General features: G+C 44.7%; 1 protein-coding gene across 1 annotated transcript in view; it reads right to left on the bottom strand.

Annotated features, from left to right (window-relative positions):
- Positions 1–17,703, bottom strand: part of LOC310794615 (DNA topoisomerase 2-alpha-like) — a 52,839-nt gene extending 35,136 nt beyond the window's left edge. Inside the window, exons 1-11 of the mRNA XM_083656602.1 lie at positions 15,908–17,703; positions 13,663–13,782; positions 13,356–13,536; positions 13,091–13,239; positions 10,167–10,292; positions 8,259–8,369; positions 4,376–4,481; positions 3,240–3,349; positions 1,976–2,068; positions 1,743–1,857; positions 1,130–1,263 (exon numbers count right to left, since the gene is read on the bottom strand). Coding sequence (XP_083512728.1) covers positions 1,130–1,263; positions 1,743–1,857; positions 1,976–2,068; positions 3,240–3,349; positions 4,376–4,481; positions 8,259–8,369; positions 10,167–10,292; positions 13,091–13,239; positions 13,356–13,536; positions 13,663–13,749 — 1,212 coding nt within the window. The 5' untranslated portion in view covers positions 13,750–13,782; positions 15,908–17,703. The remainder of the gene's footprint in view (positions 1–1,129; positions 1,264–1,742; positions 1,858–1,975; positions 2,069–3,239; positions 3,350–4,375; positions 4,482–8,258; positions 8,370–10,166; positions 10,293–13,090; positions 13,240–13,355; positions 13,537–13,662; positions 13,783–15,907) is intronic.
- Between the last annotated feature and the right edge of the window lie 528 nt (positions 17,704–18,231).

Genomic DNA, 18,231 nt, shown 5'->3' with positions numbered 1-18,231 from the left:
CCTCGGCTCTTGTAAAATGAGCCTAGAATCCTCAAAAAAAAACCTGGCAGAACCTACCTACAGCATTGAAAAAAGGCTGGCAGTCAATGTGTTAATTAAAAAAAAAAAAAAAATTTTAAATAAAAAAAAAAAACGTTTTTTTTTTTTTTTTTAACCTGAAAACTTTTTGCGGACCCCCTGGCAAAGTGCCACGGACCCCTGGGGGTCCGCGGACCCCCATTTGAGAACCACTGCATTAGCGGATGAGGAGTGGTAATTCCCTTCTCTAACACTGTTTATCTCAAGAACCGTTCGTCCGATCGACTTCAACTTTGGGGGGTGCGCTTAGGGGGACTTAAGGGAGTGCAGGGAGCTGAATTCCGTGCAATTTGGCATAGCGCCACCTACTGGCAACACAAAAAGCGCTTTATCTCCATAGCCATTCATCTGATCCACTTAAAACTTGGGGAGTGCGCTTAGGGGGACTCAACGGAGTGCAGGGAGCTGAATTCCGTGCAATTTGGCATAGCGCCACCTACTGGCAACACAAAAAGCGATTTATCTCGAGAAACATTTGTCCGATTGACTTCAAACTTGGTAAGTGCGCTGCTCGGACCCCGATGGAGTGTGGTGCCGCATTTCATGCAATTTGGACTTATTGTCTGTATGTATTTTCTTTGCATATCTAGAGACCGTTTGTTGGATCGACTTCAAACTGCGCTTAGGGGGACCTGACAGAGTGCAGTGTGTGTGCGGGGGGGGGGAGCGCCCACGGGGTGGTGCATGGGGGAACGGGCACTGCACTAGCAATATATAAATGGAGTACGACTCCCTGTGCGCACCAAATTTTACTCTTATTTAACCAGGTAATCCCACTAAAATGAAAATCTTTTACAAGACCTGGCCTATCAAGTCAACAGCAGAATACAGTCCAAGTCAAATAAAAGCAAAGAGCAAAGTCAAAATGTTCTATATAAATGCAACAATACGCAGTAGTCTAATGTCAAACACAGCCGGCTAATGGAGCGGTCCGGTTTAAATGACTAAACAAAGCAAAGAAAGCTCTTTACAGAATACGCCACATCCTTTATATTAGAGTTTAAAATCATCACTAAAGAGGGGAGCTCTTTCCATTTGAAAATGGTCTCACCTCTCCATGGTGGTAGGCTGACATCTCAGCCACGGAGCGAGCCAGCTGAGCCACCTTGACCTCCCTCTTCTCTTCAAGCAGAGAAGAGGTTGTCAAGCAAGTGTACATCACCTTCCTCTGCCCCCGCTTCAGACCTGACATACACAAAGATACGGCCAGACAGAATCAATGCAAAGACACTCTCTACACCTCACACACATTAGAATAAGCCACTCTCTACACCTCACACATATTAGAATTGGAAGCCATGCATGTAAAAAACTATGTAAATCTATATGATGGTGGATGGGTCATACCATATAAGAACTGAATTCTCTCTATGCCATGTGATTTACGCAAAAAAAACATGAGCAAAGCTATACATACAAATGTATTGACAAGGAGGTCACTAGATGCTGGAGACTTTTTAAGGGCAAAGTCACCTTTTCATTAATTGCCAGATATCTTGACCAAACATGGCAATTTATTGGGTTAACCTCACTCAGAGCTGGCAGAGAGCAGAGTCGTCAGCTCTCTGCCAGCTAGCCAAAACATGCTAAAAAAAGAAAGAAAGAAAAAGAATTGGAAGACATGCATTTGTTCCTGGTGATTGTATCAATATTGTGGCACGCACCGTCCACCAGGCAGGGGATGGACCGCTCGTTGTCAGAGTTGAAGGAATGCATCAGGTGCTTGTTGACAAAGTCGTTGTAGGAGAGCGACGTGGTGGCCTGACCATACAGGTAGTCCTGTGCAGAGAGAGAGCACAACAAATCCAATGAGACCTAAGAGCAAAGCGTGACGGAGGAGCACAGTGTGGACCTTCAATAGTTTTGGACAGTGTATGAGGTGTCATTAATGCCGTACCTCGGGCAGGTTGTGCTGCCTGCGCTGGCGCCGGTCGGTCATGAAGTTGGTCAGCCAGTCTTTGCGCTCCTCAATCTTCTCCTTGCTAAAGGCCTGGCCCGAGGGAAAAAACATTTTAGAAATTAGATATATTGTCCATACAAATCATTGACTCAAGGCAAATATCCAGGCAAAGGCTCATAATATACTGTTAATATCCACATTTTTAAGTTCGTCAATATGTCAGAAAAAGCACTAGTTTTTGTCAGCAAGAGACAATAACAATGAATTAATAACTGTTGGGGCACTGTGGCCCAAATTGATTGCTTGTAATTTTACTTAGGAAATAGAACTTATTCTACTGTTGCACTCATGGCAAATTTCCCTGCACTAGGGATCTCGCGTGCTCGATTCCTAGTCGCCGAGCTTCGCAGCCTCGCCCATCCTGCAGCTCGCTGAACTGCCCCTGCAGCTCGCAGCTTGCCCGCTGCGCGGCCTTGGCCGCAACTCCTCTCGTATCCAGCTGCTGTGTGGCCAATGAGACGAGCATCACTGATGATGTCAGATTTTATGACATCACTGATGATGTCATCAGTGGGACCTATGACATCACTGATGATGTCACAGTGGGATTTATGACATCACTGATGATGTCAGTGAGATTTTTGACATCACTGATGATGTCACAGTGGGATTTATGACATCACGGATGATGTCACAGTAGGATTTATGACAAATGCCTAAAATACATTTTATGAAGCAGGGCTCGACGTTAACTTTTTAAAGTGGTTGCCGGAGTGGCAACCTGGCAGGAGGTTGCCGAAATAAAAATATGGTTGCCATTTTTAGTCGCCTTATATTTTGAGTACCGTAAGCAAACACCGCAAGCAAAACACTAATGAGGGTTTCCAACTTCCATGATTGGAATTTGGAAAGCCTCATTAGTGTTTTGCTTGCACCTGTGTTTACCCTGCCTTTTCGACCCAAAATGGCCCCCGTGAGAAGGGTCTATAGCATGTCACTCACCAGTATTAACAAAATATTTATTTGGTCCATATTTTGCGGTTTGCTGCTGTGCCTATTTTTTGTTTTATGTTAAAACGTGGTTGACATCGTGGCAACTAGAGGCCAAGAAATGGTTGACTTTTTTTTTTTTTTTTTTTCTGGGCTTTTGTTGGCCGGGGCAACCGTTAATGTCGAGCCCTGTGAAGTTAAGAGCTTTATAAATGTAAGAGCCAGGTGTCTTGATGAGAGGGAATGGGGAATGGCTGGGAAAAGATCTTACCAGGGTGATAGCCTCATCGTCTTCAGGTCCGGAGTACTTGAATGTAATACAATGTCTCTGCATATCTGAGAAATACTCCTTGGCTTCCTGCGATGTGCTGGTTCCCAAACCTGGATGGACATAAGCCAATGGAGAGACCCCATTAGATCTAGTAATATGCTGACCGACTCGACATACCAAAAAGGCCAAGTATTGTTATGGTGTTTATTCTTAATCCCCGAGGGGAAACATGGTTTGCCACCAGAGCGAGTACAGATACACAAACAAGAAACAGTGACATAGAGCACAATACGAGTTACATAACACAGCAAAAAGAGAGTCTCACAATGCAGAGCTAGCAGTGTTCATTAAAGTATTTTACAGCAGCAGGAACAAAGGACCTTCTAAATCGCTCAGTAGAGCACCGAGGCATCAAAAGCCGATCACTAAACGAACTACGTAGACGTAGAGCATCAAATACATTATACAAAGGATGGCCTTCAAAAGAAAGAATAGAGTTCAGTTTTCTCCTTGTTCTCTTGGCTAATAGTGATCTCCAAGGAATCAGGGGGAAGGCCAATCACTGAGCCAGCCTTTTTAATAATTTTGTTTATCCTATTTTTAAGTATAATGTGGTGGCCTTACTTGCTCTGCCTTACTACCACACAGGGGTTCGAGACTGTGACGGCCCTCTGCTTTGCAGGGCCTGCTTTGTGTGTTTATGTGTATATGCTGCTGCAGGGCTTGGTGTGTGCTTGTGTGTGGTTTCCCCTTTTCTAATTGCCTGCAGGTCCAGTATAGGTGGAGTTAATCAGGGCAACCTGGAGCACCTGATCAGTCCCCAGGACACTTTAAATCTGGCTGGCAGACCTCAGTCTGTCTCTCTCCCTCTCCATGCCAGCACCATGATTTTGTTTAGTTTGCACTAGCTCTTTGTTTGTGAATTTAGTTTCTACACCTTACGACACACTACACTCACCATTACACACTCATCCAATAGCTGACACACTGATTCCACTGACTTACACACATCATAGTACATTTTTGTATCTTGTTTACCTTTTGATTAATTAAAGTTGTTATATTGTTCACGCTAAACACAGTGTGTCTCCCATTTTTGTCATGGCTCCACGAGCCGGGTCATGACAGAGACAAACCTTTGTAGTGTTTTATTTTCCAAGATTTTAAGTTGGGCTGGTTGTCCTTCCACTTGTTGAACTCGGGGATGCTGTAGAAAGACATCCGTGTTTTCTTGTGAGAGGCCTAAACAGAATAAATAAATATAAATGTTTCCATCAATTTGATGGTTGCCATATGAGACACAAGATGATGTTCAAAAGCAGGCATAATATGATAACCTGACACTGCCAGATTGGGGCGGTATTGGATATGATGTGACCAGCATGAAAGAGGAATTGTGAAAAGGTTTTCCTGTTTTTTTTTATATGTGAATGGTAGAATTCGCCCACAAAAATTAGGAAAGGCTGCATCCCTTTCAGAAGCCACGATTCAGTTCTGAGTGTTTGTGTTTTGTCACCAGATGGCAGTCTTGATGTAGCCTGGTAAACCGCCCGTCACGTGAACTCACATTTTATTTAATTCTCCGTGACGGTCTGGACCCGCACAGGCAGTTAAGATGATTGGTCGAGCCATGCCGGCTCGACGAATCAGCGGCGGCCGTAGGCGGGCTCTGGCTCGTCTGGGCAAGTAGTGGGTACATGGTCTTTGTAGTTCTTTTCACTCATCAGCATGGCTGCCGCCGTGGAAGTGACAGGCAGTCTGAATGAAATTGAATGTAACGTTCCCAATTCTATGTATTAAATTCTAAAAAACGACCCTCAACATTTGGGAAGGCTAAGCCACACAACTAATTCGTTATAATCTAACTAAATGCTTCGAAGGTGACTTTACGACCGCGAGGACTCAATCAATGAATACCACGGAGATCATCCACAGGCGCGTGATTTCTAACCCCACATAGGATAAGCAATAACCACGCCCTGTGGCGCCGGGATTGGCCAGGAGCATTGAAGCTTGGGACTAAAGCACCTGGGGTTTTTCATCTTTTAAAATAAAGATGTTTAAAAAACTATTGCTTGTTACATTTTCAGTGCTGTACCTTTTCTCTGGGTAAGAATTGAGCTTGAAATTAACAATATGATACATTATATTATATGAGCTATGAACGTGAACACAACACCGTTTATATTATTGCATGTTTTTGTAGATTGTGTACACTGTGTAGATTACAATTATTATGCTTATTATTATTACTATGCTAAGGAAGGTAGGTGACCATAATTCATTTCAATGTCCGCTCTCAATGTCCGCTCTCGAAATCGCTGGGCTGCGTGCCCTCCAGTGCTGCTCCTGGCCAATCCCGGCGCCACAGGGCGTGGTTATTGCTTATCCTATGTGGGGTTAGAAATCACGCTCCACAGGCACCTTCCGCGATCTGATTGGTTGAAGTTAACACCCACCAGCGGTGATAGACAGATGGGTCATCCAATCACCTGCCAAGTAGCTTGGACAAAGTGCCCGCCTCCGTCAGCGGGTCTGGTGACTTCAAACCCAGATCGACTGGTTTAGTGAAACCTATGTGGAGCTATACCGTCCATCTGGCAGCGTCAGGTTAGTCTTGATGGCAGACTCCTAAGTATGTTTAGGTTTCCATTAAGGCTCGAATTCAATTTTAATCTACACAGTGTCTGATAAATGCTTAAATTCACAAGCTACTTCCACCCATTTTCCAGCCAATTAAATCATATCAACAGAACCTCAGAACCCAAAACTTCCCCGGCACATGGCTAGGGATGGGACTCGTTAATTTTTATTGATATTGATAACATTTTCGAGTCTGATTAACGAACCGGGTCCTTATCGGGTCCACTATCGATACTTTTCTTTTGTATTATTTGGTGGATGACTTTTTTTTTTTTACAGAACAGTTTATTTTATTGCTTAACTGTGAGTCTGTGACTGTTTTATTTCTGAACAGAAGGATTAATTCCAATAAACAAAAACTGCTGATGCTGTTGCTGTGAATTTATTTGAAAAGGAATAGGGCCCACATGACAAATTAGTGACACTTTTACTTTTTTATACAAGTATGATGAGTGCGTGGGGCCCATTCAAATTATTATGAAATTAATGGTTGTATTTTAATTTAAATATTTGCTTTGATTGAAACAAAAATCTTGGCATTAGTATTTTCTATAGCCTATAACAAGCTGTTAGGTCACAATTCCCTCTCTCAATTTTATATTGCTGTGAAAACACATTTATTGTGCACTGCAAACTATTTGGGCATATTTTTTTTACGGAATACACATTGAATATCCACACTGGGTAGACTAGCCTCTATAACCTAATATATACAATCAATGCTCTATACCCATGGTCACCTATAGAGAGCCGCAGGGATGACGTATTTTTGTAGTCAGAATGCGGAAGTCCCGGACTTCCTGGTTCTTCACTGTTTCTGTCTATGGGATTTTTGAATGGGTTTTTCAAATACGGTCTCTGGGCAACGCAAGATTAATCAAACGCGAACCAGAGTTCCGTCGGATAATCTTCACACATGAGGACCACTTTCATGAGTTTTGTAGTGTAAATGCGAGCCCTAGAAGTAAAAAGCTTGAGCTAAGCAAATCCATCAACTTTTGTTGATGTGTGCACTGATTACCCCGGGCTGAATGGGGCTGAACCAGGTGAGGGAAAGATAATTTCCGTGTTCCTCCTTTGCAGTGGTGACGTTATGTATATATCCCCATCGACTCAAAAGTGTAGTCTCATTTAGCCGTTTGCTAGCTAGCCACCCTTTTAACCCTTTTAACAAAAGCTTCAAAACTCGTAAAAGTGGTCCTCGTGTGTGAAGATATTACTAAACACTGGTTCGCGTTTGATTAAGCCAGCGTTGCCCAGAGAGATTATTAGAAGCATCGCGCCAAAAACCCATTCAAAACTCCCATAGGCGAAAACAGTGAAGAACCAGGACTGTTAGCATCGATGATTTCCGGACTCGTTTCTGCGGCTCTCTATTAGGCTACATTGCCGCCTGCCCTCCTAATAGAGACAGTCCGCATGTCTGGAACCGCCCATACAGGCTCTAGGAACGCCCACAATAGACGCTGGTTAGCTGGCTCAGCCTGGCTGGGGGCGTGGCCAGGGTCGGGTAAAAACCCCCGTTCTATCCATTCAGCAAAGTTAGAATTTAGCTGATAGCCCAGCCCAGGCAGACACGATCGGGGATTTAACCACCGCAGTAAACGCACATCTGAGCAGACGTATTGTGTTCGGCTCTAGAACCCCCAAACCTGTAGTTTAGAGCCGCAGCACCGTCTTTTGGTGAGTCAGCCCATGAGATATATCAGCGGTTTTACCCCACTCGCGCGCCAGCCGTTTAACATTTTGTGGGCGTTCCCAGACATGCGGACTGTCTCTATATGGTCGGACAACGGTACATGATGGCAAAGGCTAAGGTGTTTGATCATGGCGGACGTGTTTCCACCCTTACAAGCAATCACCTTCTCACATATTTGGCATTTGGCTTCAGGTTTGTCTTTCATTTTGGTGAAGTGTAGCCAAGCTTTTGATCGTTTAACACGTTCAGCCATCCTGTCGCTTCCTCCTGTGTCGACTGGTCTGTCACGCAAGTTCGCAACCAAATTAAATGAATGATAAAATTTGATCATTCATTAATGAGCAGTGAACAGGGGGCATGTCGCGTCATGCGTGATGCATGTGATTCAATTCAATTTATTACTTAGACAGTCACATCTGCACGGCACGGCAACACAGGCTTGAGTCAGTGACACGCCGATTGACAGCGAATTCAGCGCACAGATCAGAGAGGGGAAAGACTGGCAGGGGGACTTAATGGACCAGCGGCCGCTACTCGATAACAGTACAAGGACCCGGGTATCGAGTCCCATCCCTACACATGGCACATCCCTCCCCTAGTGTTTATTGCAGACTTTTGGTGGGTTTGCTGTAAACTAGAGGGAGTACCTTCTACGGCAACTAGAGGGGGTCGAGTACCTTGATGATGGGGGTGATGGACCAATCAATTAAGTCGTGGCGCAGCAAAGACGGCCAGTTGTGGTGGATGAAATTGATCAGCAGTCCCATGATGTGGGGGCCATCTTCATCCTATTGAATTCACAAAAACCAATCAAGTCATAATTTACAAATGTGAAGTGGACAACTACTGTCAACCTAAAAGCAGCTACGAGCAACTTTTTCGATTGTTATTAAACAGTATAAATTTAACACATTGACTGCCAGACGTTTTTTTTTGCTGTAGGTAGCTTCTGCCAAGCCGTTTTTTGAGGATTATGGCTCATTTTATAAGAGCCGAGGATTCGTTTCAGCTTGGAGTTTGTGAACATACAATATCTCAAAAGTACTAATAGAATGTGTACTTTCTCTGTCTAAAAGAGTTAGTTTGTAGAGTTAGTAGTTATGTAAGCATTAGCAGTTGAATACAGCATGGTTTTAGCGTGAAAAAGAATATTCAGAGATAAACGGCTTTTTGTGAAATTGGATGGAACTGTCACTTTAACCATTCATTTTTGGCTCTCTCTCTCTCTCTCTCCCTCCCCCTCTCGCTCTCTCTCTCTCTCTCCCTCCCTCTCGCTCTCCCTCCCTCTCTCTCTCTCTCTCTCTCTCTCTCTCTCTCTCTCCCTCCCTCTCGAGTTGCTTCAACTCCGCCCTCCGTGGGCGGACAAGCTTGTCACCAGTCAGTGCTTTGCTGCTCTCCTGTGCCTGCATGTCTGGGCCGCTGTTTGAGGAAGTCGGGAAGGACTCGCTCGTTTGGAGTTTTGGTTGAGAGAAGTTTTTGCGATTCTGGTCATATTTATGCTGCGTGTTTCAAAGTGTGTTCCTCCAACTGTAATCTATCACCCGATCATAGTAGATCGGCTGAATCTATTATGTAAATTTGCAATCCCGCATCGCCAGCAATCAGCGCGAAAAGGAGAATGGCTGGGCTGAGAATGGCTTGACAAGTTAAAAAAATGCTTTTCTTTCTCTAGCCAGGAGAGCACTGTTGCCACTTAGTGGGTCGGTGGAATGGGTTGTAAACGTTCGGTGGCTCCAATAATTATATAAGAGATGTAAAAGGCTTAGATGCACAACCCACCGTCAAAAAAAAAAAATCGATGCCAAAAACGTGTAAACACGTTGTTGGCAGGGAACAGCTGGATTCTGAAAACGTGTTCATACGTTGTTGGCAGTGAATGAGTTAATATCAATGCATCACATCTTACCTCTAATAGCAGACGAGACCAACGCAGAGTAGTCTCGCTTGAACCCCGAGTGAATCGGCCAGTGTTAGTCTGTCTGTGTCCAGGGCAGATCAGGAAGTGAAATGGAACGGTTTGCAGCAGCCACTTCGGCCATAACCACAAAATAACTTCCAAAAAACCTGTTATAACGAGAGATGTTCGCGAGAGTATGTGTGGCGTTCACATTGTTTATGCTGCGTTGCTAGGCAGCGCGAACGGGGTAGGCAGGCAGCTGCGTTTCACTTCCGGGTTTCACTTCCGGGTTTAGCCGGTCCGGCGGTAAGAGAGAGAGCGAGAGAGAGCCCCCTGTTGACGCAAGTTTAGACAGACACAGACTTAATAATCATCTAAGGGATCAATCTCGGACTCACACGGCTTTGGTCTCAGCTACTATTATAGGTAAGATGTGATGCATCAATATTGTAATTATACTGTTTAATAACAATCGAAAAAGTTGCTCGTAGCTGCTTTAATGCTACTCATTCAACACAATCGGCACAATAGCTACAACATTTAATAACTCTCAAATGTTATCAAGACTTTTAATACTTTTTTGCCCTAAATTGATTTATCAACTTTGAATACTTTTCAAGACCCCGCGGGTCAAAAGAAAAGTGGATGGAAAAATGAATGAAATAGATCAGTAGGTTACAAAGTGTACCTGATCTGTCATGATCATGAGTTTGCCGTAGCGCAGGGTCTTCAGGGACTCGGAGTCGTCGTACTTCTTCTTGTACTGGAGGCCCAGGATCTTGATGATGCTGTTGATCTCCGCATTCTCCTTAATCTGAAAGGGGAGGAGCCAAATTATTTCCACTATCAGTTGCTTGCTAAACTATCCGTGTGACAGAGGATCAACAGTGCAGTTTCCCCATCGCCCCCCAAACAGACAGACAAATCAATACAAAAAACAATATCACCTATTACTGCCTCAACTTCCAAATATGCTGTCAGAATGATTATGGGAGTCTAATGGCTGCCTCTTTTGGATTGAAGGAGAATCTTCTTGGGGGTGATGGGATATCATACTACGGCATTCTTCTTTTATCTTTTATCGTTTCTTAGCGTGTTTCTGTGCTATTCTTCGACACTGATTCCCCCCACCCCACCCCTACTGTAGAGTTGCAGCAAAATGGACAGTTTGTGTTGTACTTTGAAATAGAGGTCTTCACGGGTCTACTCGGACCCTAGGACCCGGGACCCGACCCGAGACCCGTACGGGTCCGGGTCCATATTTCTTATGGTCAATTAAGGTCCCCACGGGTCCGGGTCTACTTATCCTTATATAATAAGAGTGGATCCGAGAAGACCCGTGATCAGCGCTGATCACGAGAGAAACGCATCAAAACAGCGCACGTGAGGCTTGTTGTCACAAACTGCAAGTAATGCCTACCCCACACTACAGGATAATTTGCAAGATTATGGCCAAGATTCCCCCCCTCCCGATTTTCTCGGGGGTGCTCCCGATTTGATGCGCGTCGGGCAGATAATCTTCCCAAAAGATCCTGTAGTGTGTGGGGTTCAAAGATTCACAATCGGGAAGACTGCCTCTTCCCGATTGTGAATCGGGCATATCTAACATGTTAGATATTTACAACCCGACAGGCGATTGCATCTTGAGCAGAGAGCCAGTAGTAGCTGCGTTTCCATTACAGTTTTTCGCAAAATAATCTGGTCCGCGTCCGCCCGCAGTCCCGCACAGAAACAAAGAACGAGGAAATTGTCATCGAGGTGAAATACCCGTGCGTCTTTGAACAGGACGGAAAACTAATGCTATACTGCAAAGCATGTAGCCTACAACAAGCGCTTAGGTCTCATATGCTTCCCGCATCGGCGAGTGTCCGCACGGAAAAGTGAGTCAAATCAGCAGACGCCCCCTCCACAAGGCACCTGTGCAGACGGTTTTCGCCTGGCCGTGCACAGTAGGCCTACACCCCGAATGGACGCGGCTGTCCGCGCAAATATTAGTTAAACAAATCCTTTCAGTGCAAATGCATTATAAAAACAAAAAATAAGATTTGTTTAGAAAACGAAATGACACAAATGTATTATTATTATTATTATTATTATTATCATTATTACTACTACTACACCCGGTGCGCACACTGAATAGGCATTTTAAAAGTTAACGTCGAGCCCTGCTTCCAAGGTGAATCTTCGGCATAATCTTCTAGTGTGTGGGGTTGCGTTTGAACAGACGCGATTGTGTGTGTGTCCCAAGATTGAAATGTTAAAAAATCGGCTCTCTCTGTCCTGTAGTGTGTGGGCTCTCAAGATTTTTATAATCTTCAAGGATTTGAAAATCCTGTAGTGTGGGGTAGGCATAAATCCATAGAGAAAATAAGTAGCAAAGAGCGTTCCCATCTGCAACGAAAATTACATTACTTCCTCGTTTATGAGCATGTGAGCGCATGTGAGCGCATGGGTACACTTGCGTCTCAGGCAAACAAGGAAGTGATTTTCGTTGCAGAGAGGTAACGCTCTTGCTGGTTCCTCTCGCTATGGATTTACTTTGAAAATGACAGTTTCCCGTACTTTGGATTATTATTTGATGATCGCATGGTGAGTACACAAGTCACAACATGTATGTGATTGTTTCTAGCACTGTTGTGTGTGTTTTTGGGCGAATGAATGGCGGTAGCATAGAGAGACTGCCACTGAACTATCTAACTAGTGTTAACAGTAGCAGCCCCCATGTTTCACTGTGAAACGCACTTTCTAATGCACGCCACGCACAGTGAAGATGTTGGCGGCGTGTCCCTTCGCATTTAACGTTAGCCATGTGGCTTTTCAGTCAGCAAGAAGAATAACAGAAAACGTGGATTTATTTTTTTATTAGACATTTCTTGGCAGGGATGAATGGATAATATGCATTACGTCACAGTCAGGCAGTGTCGGGGCAGCAGCAACCAGGGGAGAATATGCTATAACGTTAGTTAGTAAAGATGCCCAAAGTTTCATTTGATATAGCCTACAACTTGTAGCAGTTAACAAGCAACTTTGACGTCGGCACCACTAGTCTCTGCCTTGGTATTTCTCGGATCTGCACGGGGCTGGGTCTCAGATTTCTAATAGCCTAATAGACGGGTCCACTCCGGGTCCGACATTTATCGGTTCTGAACGGGGCCGGGTCTCAGATTTCTAATAATAGACGGGTCCACTCCGGGTCCGGGCACAAATGTCCCGGGTCCATTAGGGTCCGGGTCCGTGATTTTGGACCCGTGAAGACCTCTACTTTGAAAGTCCTTTTTTTTTTATATATATAAAATTGTACATTATCAGCTTTATTTTAGCATTCAAAAGTAGCGCAAGACCCCTTCCTGGCTGTTCATTGGCTAATGCGTCCTCCTCTGACGCCACTCTCTCTCTAGAGGACACTAACCTCACCCAACTGTACAAGGGCAGAGCCATTAAGGAGGCCCAGTCCATCCTTGCCGATTTTTTTGTTTGTATTTCCTTCTTCTTGTGTTTAATCTGTTTGTGTCGATTTTTGTGACATGTACAACAAATTGCCCCTCGGGGATAATAAAGTTTACTCAACTCAACTCAATCTAAACACTTTGTTGTGTTGGAGGCGGGTCTAACCTGTTTGTGCGAAGCCTTCCGAACGTTGAGCATTTTCCCCCTAAGAGGAAAGACCCCATAGCGGTCCTGGTCCAGCCCAGACAGCGCCAGCGTCTTGGCCGAGTCTCCCACGGTGAGGACCAGCGTGCAGGCTGCAGAGTTCTTACCACCTGCCAAAGCACACGGTCATCACAGTCAAGGCACCCCCCCCCCCCCCGATAAGCCTAAAACGTTATTTAGGGGGGGGGAGGGGACACACACAACAAAAACAGCTTGTGTACAATACCTGCATCGTTGGCGTCATGCAGTTTTGGCACTCCTTTGATTTTGGTGTGTTTGACAGCCAGGCATTTTTTGTTGAGCTGGCTCTTAGGCTTCGAGGCCTGTAGTAGGTAATAGGTAGTAGGTCGGTGCTCGGTCTTCTTCTGGTAGATCCTCCCCACCGACAGCCACTTAGCCGACAAGATCTGTGTAACAAACACAGCCACATGAGAGCAGCAATAAACAGTCGACATAGGAAAGACAGGAATCATTAAGTTGATTTAGATAAAATGTTACCCATTGTTAATGGTAGAAAATGAATCTATACATACACAAGCCATGGGGCTGGGTGCCTTGTGATGGACAAAGGATTTGGTGAAAAGGATCGACACAGCTGGACGGCTCCAAGGCACTCCCATTTCAACGTTCGAGCCGGAGCTCTTCCTCAGATGCTTTGACAAATATGGGACAAGTTAGCTGGAGGTTATAACGACAAATAATACAAAAAATAAAATGCTAAAGTCCCGCAAGATGAACCCAAAAATGCATTTTTTTTCATTTGAGTTCAAATACCTGGTATGTAAATAGTGCACCTATTTATTAATGTATGCAAAATAATTCACAAAAATCTAATTTCTTTAGTTTTCACACTCTCACATCAAAAGTTCATTTTTCAAGATTTCATTCATAACAGTAATCTACAGTTTATTATAGGGTCTGGGGGGAGGTTAGGTTTAGGCGTGGGGGGTGGGAGAGGTTAGGTTTAGGGTTAGGGTCTGGGGGAGGTTAGGTTTAGGCATGGGGGGTGGGAGAGGTTAGGTTTAGGGTTAGGGTCTGGGGGAGGTTAGCTTTAGGCGTGGGGGCTGGGAGAGGTTAGCTGCTCCCCCCAGACCCTAATGGGGGAGCAGTTGACTAATGGGGGAGCAGTTGACTAATGGGGGAGCAGTTGCCTTGAGCGTCAAAGATGACTTCCATGGGTTTACATTGGAGTTTTAGTTGGAAAGCCCAAGTCGTTTCATGGGTCGCTCAAGGGTACCGTGTTAGTAACAAGCCACGCACAAGGGACGGGACAAAGCGTCAATATGCTACGCGCTTGGAGTGAATGGGTTGGGTGATGTGCGTATCGCTGATGTAGACAGCTTGGGAGCGAAAGTCGCATGCTAGTCTAAGGCTACGTTCACACAGCCATCCTTAGTGCTTGAATCTGACTTGTTGCTCACATCTGATTTTTTTGTGTGGCTGTTCACACAGACTTTTTAAAAGTGGCCCATATCAGACTCCAGTGTGAACAGGTCACGGACCTGAAGTGACCGGCATACACAGAAGAACAACTATAACGTCACACGCAGCACACTGCTGTTCTACATAAACCGGGAAGAAGACAGCAGTAAACATGGTGGTAGCTGATGATGTTGTTTCATCTGTTTACAGTTTAATTTACAAGTTCTTGTGCAGTGGAAACCAGTGAATACAGGAGCAGATGATAGCATGTTTGTAATCACAATCTGCCCACTTGGTCCTCTCTCCTCCCGCCAGCGCAGAATAGTGACGAATGTCGCTCTGGAATGGCGTAAAAGTCACATTGAAGCATTAAGTCAGATATGGGCCAGATGTCTGTTCACACCATTGTCACATTCAAAAACATCAGATTCGAATCTGATGTTTTTCCACATTTGAAAGTAGCCCAGGTCGTCTTTAAAAAAGTCACTTTCAATGTGTGTTCACACAGTCATGTAAAAGACTGACCTGAGTCCCTTAGGGGGGGAAATTAGATTCAAGCACTAAGGATGGCTGTGTGAACGTAGCCTATGTATGTACACGGGACTCTTTCTGGCAGCTAGCGGGGCTAAATACGGGGCTAAATTGAATCTAGCAACGCTGACAGCGCTTCATTGGTCGTGACTCACAAGTTCAACAAACAATCAGAGAAGCGCAATCTAGCCTAGGGTAGTTGACATGACAGACAGGCACAGACAGGGGTGAAGCACAGAGCAGCACCGGCTGCGGGTTAAAATAGCCCTTCACTCTTGCACTGCATTGTTTATGAGCCAACAGCGTCTCCACATGCATCGATGACAACAATACAACGTGCTTAAACTTTTTGTTTTACCCTCCCTCACCTCGTCAAGAGCTGCAATTCTTCTGTCTTTTAACCGCGCTGGCCTGGACAAATCTTGTTTATATCCGCTTAACCCGGAACTAGAAGCGACTCCCACTCTGGGGGCCGCGGTCTTTGTTGTAGTACTCCACACGTCCATTTTTATTTTCAGACATGGAGCAATTCTGCGGCGCACACTAGGCTACGTCATCAACAATGGTCGATGACTTCACTAAGGGAAGTGCAAGCCTGGTAGCATGTCAACATGCTGTGAACGATCTCTGCAATATTAACCCTTGACCATATGACGTAAATCTGCATTACCCTGACTGGAATTTGACTAGGGCTTTATGCGGTTTTCCAGTTTAAACATTTCACTGCCTGAGTATTACTCTTAGAATTACACAGAATTACGCATTTTCAGAACTAGTGCAAATATATACAGTCAGACACATAGTTTCCTTCTCTTTTTTTCTTACCTCGCAGGTCCATTATAGCTCTTGGCTTCACTATGCGTCCTGATAGTGTGGTGGCTCTTTAGGGCCTGGATGATCCTCAGTGTCTTTCTGCAAAGTCTCAGGATCAGTGTCCTCAGGCTCCAGCCTGCTTCTGCCTCCTTCTCCACTTTTGTGAAGAAAACCCCAAAAGCAATCCAATCCATACTTTCAGTTTAGCCAGCCACTACTGTTTACTAAGTTAACTTTTTGGCAATTAATTAGCTCATTATGCTAATTACTCAAATTGCTCAAGATGCAACTTTTAGAAACCAGTTTTACTTTCATCCACTAGGCCTATAGATGACATTTCAGTCATAAAAGCTCGTAAGAAATAACATTGCTAGGCCATATAGGGGTTTCCAGTGCAGTTGTTTAATTTCGGTGGTCGCCGCGTCTTTCTTCACTTTCTTAAACCTCGATTGACATCACTCACGTACGGGCACGCCCACCGCCGCCATGTTCTCGACATAGCGCAGCAGCTGACAGCCTATGTAAGAGCAGCGTTTAAAGGAAGCTAGCCGCCATTAGCGTTACCTGTATCGTTCCAATTGTGTTCGGATGGTGACCTGCGTTACACACGGCTATAGTAATGACAGCAATAAAGTCCCAGTGGTTTGTTTCTATCTCTACCGTCCACAGACATGAAGGGAGCGAGACGGAGGATACGTCAGCAGCACAGGAGATGTGTGGATAGTTAGAGACAGGTGAAACTTTCTGACAGCTCCTCACAGCAAAGTCTGTTCACCTCGTTTTTTTTTTGTTTATTATTACAGGCATTAACGGCAGCATACAAACAACAACTCTGGGGTTTTTATTGCTGTCATCACTATCGCTATTTTGCAATGGAACAGAAACGACAATAAGGCCATTACTATAGTTGTCAGAAGATTGTTAGATAGTTGGAAGATCGGCGCGGCCTGGGGTCCTTCAGGCTAGAGCGAGGTGCTCGGCGCAGGCGAATGACGTGCAGCGCACAGGCCTTCTTGAGGCATCCTCTCTGCCCATGGTATGGCATGGTAGGATTGCCTTTACCCCGGGAGTGTCTGGTGAGAAGAAGGAGCCCGGCCTGGAATCACCCCACAGGGCCTTAGACCCTCCATGCACCGAAGGGTCTTTCAATACTGTGGTGTAGCACTAACTCTATTGCAGCGGATTGGGCATGATCAACCCTTCCGTGGGCCACGTTGCAGACAGAGTAGGAAGGCTGATCCGTGAACGGCTGCTTCTGGGACGCAGGTCGGGGTCTTCATCGGCCTCGGCTGGGTCTACTGGGCGAGGGTGTATGATGTTGACAGACCCGAAACACCTTACGACCCCAGCTAACATCACTGATGACGCGTCCCAGCCCATGCTGTAGTATGTATTTTAAACACGTCAGCTGCAGGACGGTATGTCAACAATATGGCGCTGTCCAGGGTTAGCGAATAAGGTCTATTGTCCACTTTGGTAACGCTTTAGAGTACAGCCCGCAAATAAGCATGTAGTTATAGTATAACTACGGGGTACAAGGAGTGTAGTTATAGTATAACTACGGGGTACAAGGAGTGAATTTAGACTTTAACTAGAGAGTAACAAGATCTGTAGTTATAGTATAACTACGGGGTACAAGGAGTGTAATTATAGTATAACTATGGGGTACAAGGAGTGAATTTAGACTTTAACTAGACAGGGTAACAAGATCTGTAGTTATAGTATAACTACGGGGTAACAAGACTGTAGTTATAGTATAACTACGGGGTACAAGGAGTGTACATTAGTTATAGTATAACAGACTGTAGTTATACTATAACTACAGTCTTGTTACCCCGTAGTTATACTATAACTACAGATCTTGTTACCCTCTAGTTAAAGTCTAAATTCACTCCTTGTACCCCGTAGTTATACTATAACTACACTCCTTGTACCCCGTAGTTATACTATAACTACAGTGTGGTACCCCGTAGTTATACTATAAGTACAGAACTTGTTACCCTCTAGTTACAGTCTAAATTCACTCCCTGTACCCCGTAGTTATACTATAACTACAGTGTGGTACCCCGTAGTTATACTATAAGTACAGATCTTGTTACCCTCTAGTATGGGGTCACCAACCTTTTTGAGGTCGAGGGCTACCTGAAGGGTAGAGTCATGTGGGGGGCTACCTGTTGAAATTTGCTCGATTTACCTTTAAATAATGAGTATTATGCATTTAATCGAGACATACACTCTTTTCTTTCACTGAAGAACTCTTCCTCCCACTCCTCGTGAAATTGGTAATGTTTTTTCTTTCACTTTTCTGCCATTGTTCTTGCTTTCCATCATTTAGC

Source organism: Poromitra crassiceps, assembly GCF_964638095.1.
Source record: "Poromitra crassiceps genome assembly, chromosome: 20".
NCBI lineage: Eukaryota > Metazoa > Chordata > Actinopteri > Beryciformes > Melamphaidae > Poromitra > Poromitra crassiceps.
This window is presented reverse-complemented; position numbering and strand designations above follow the sequence as displayed.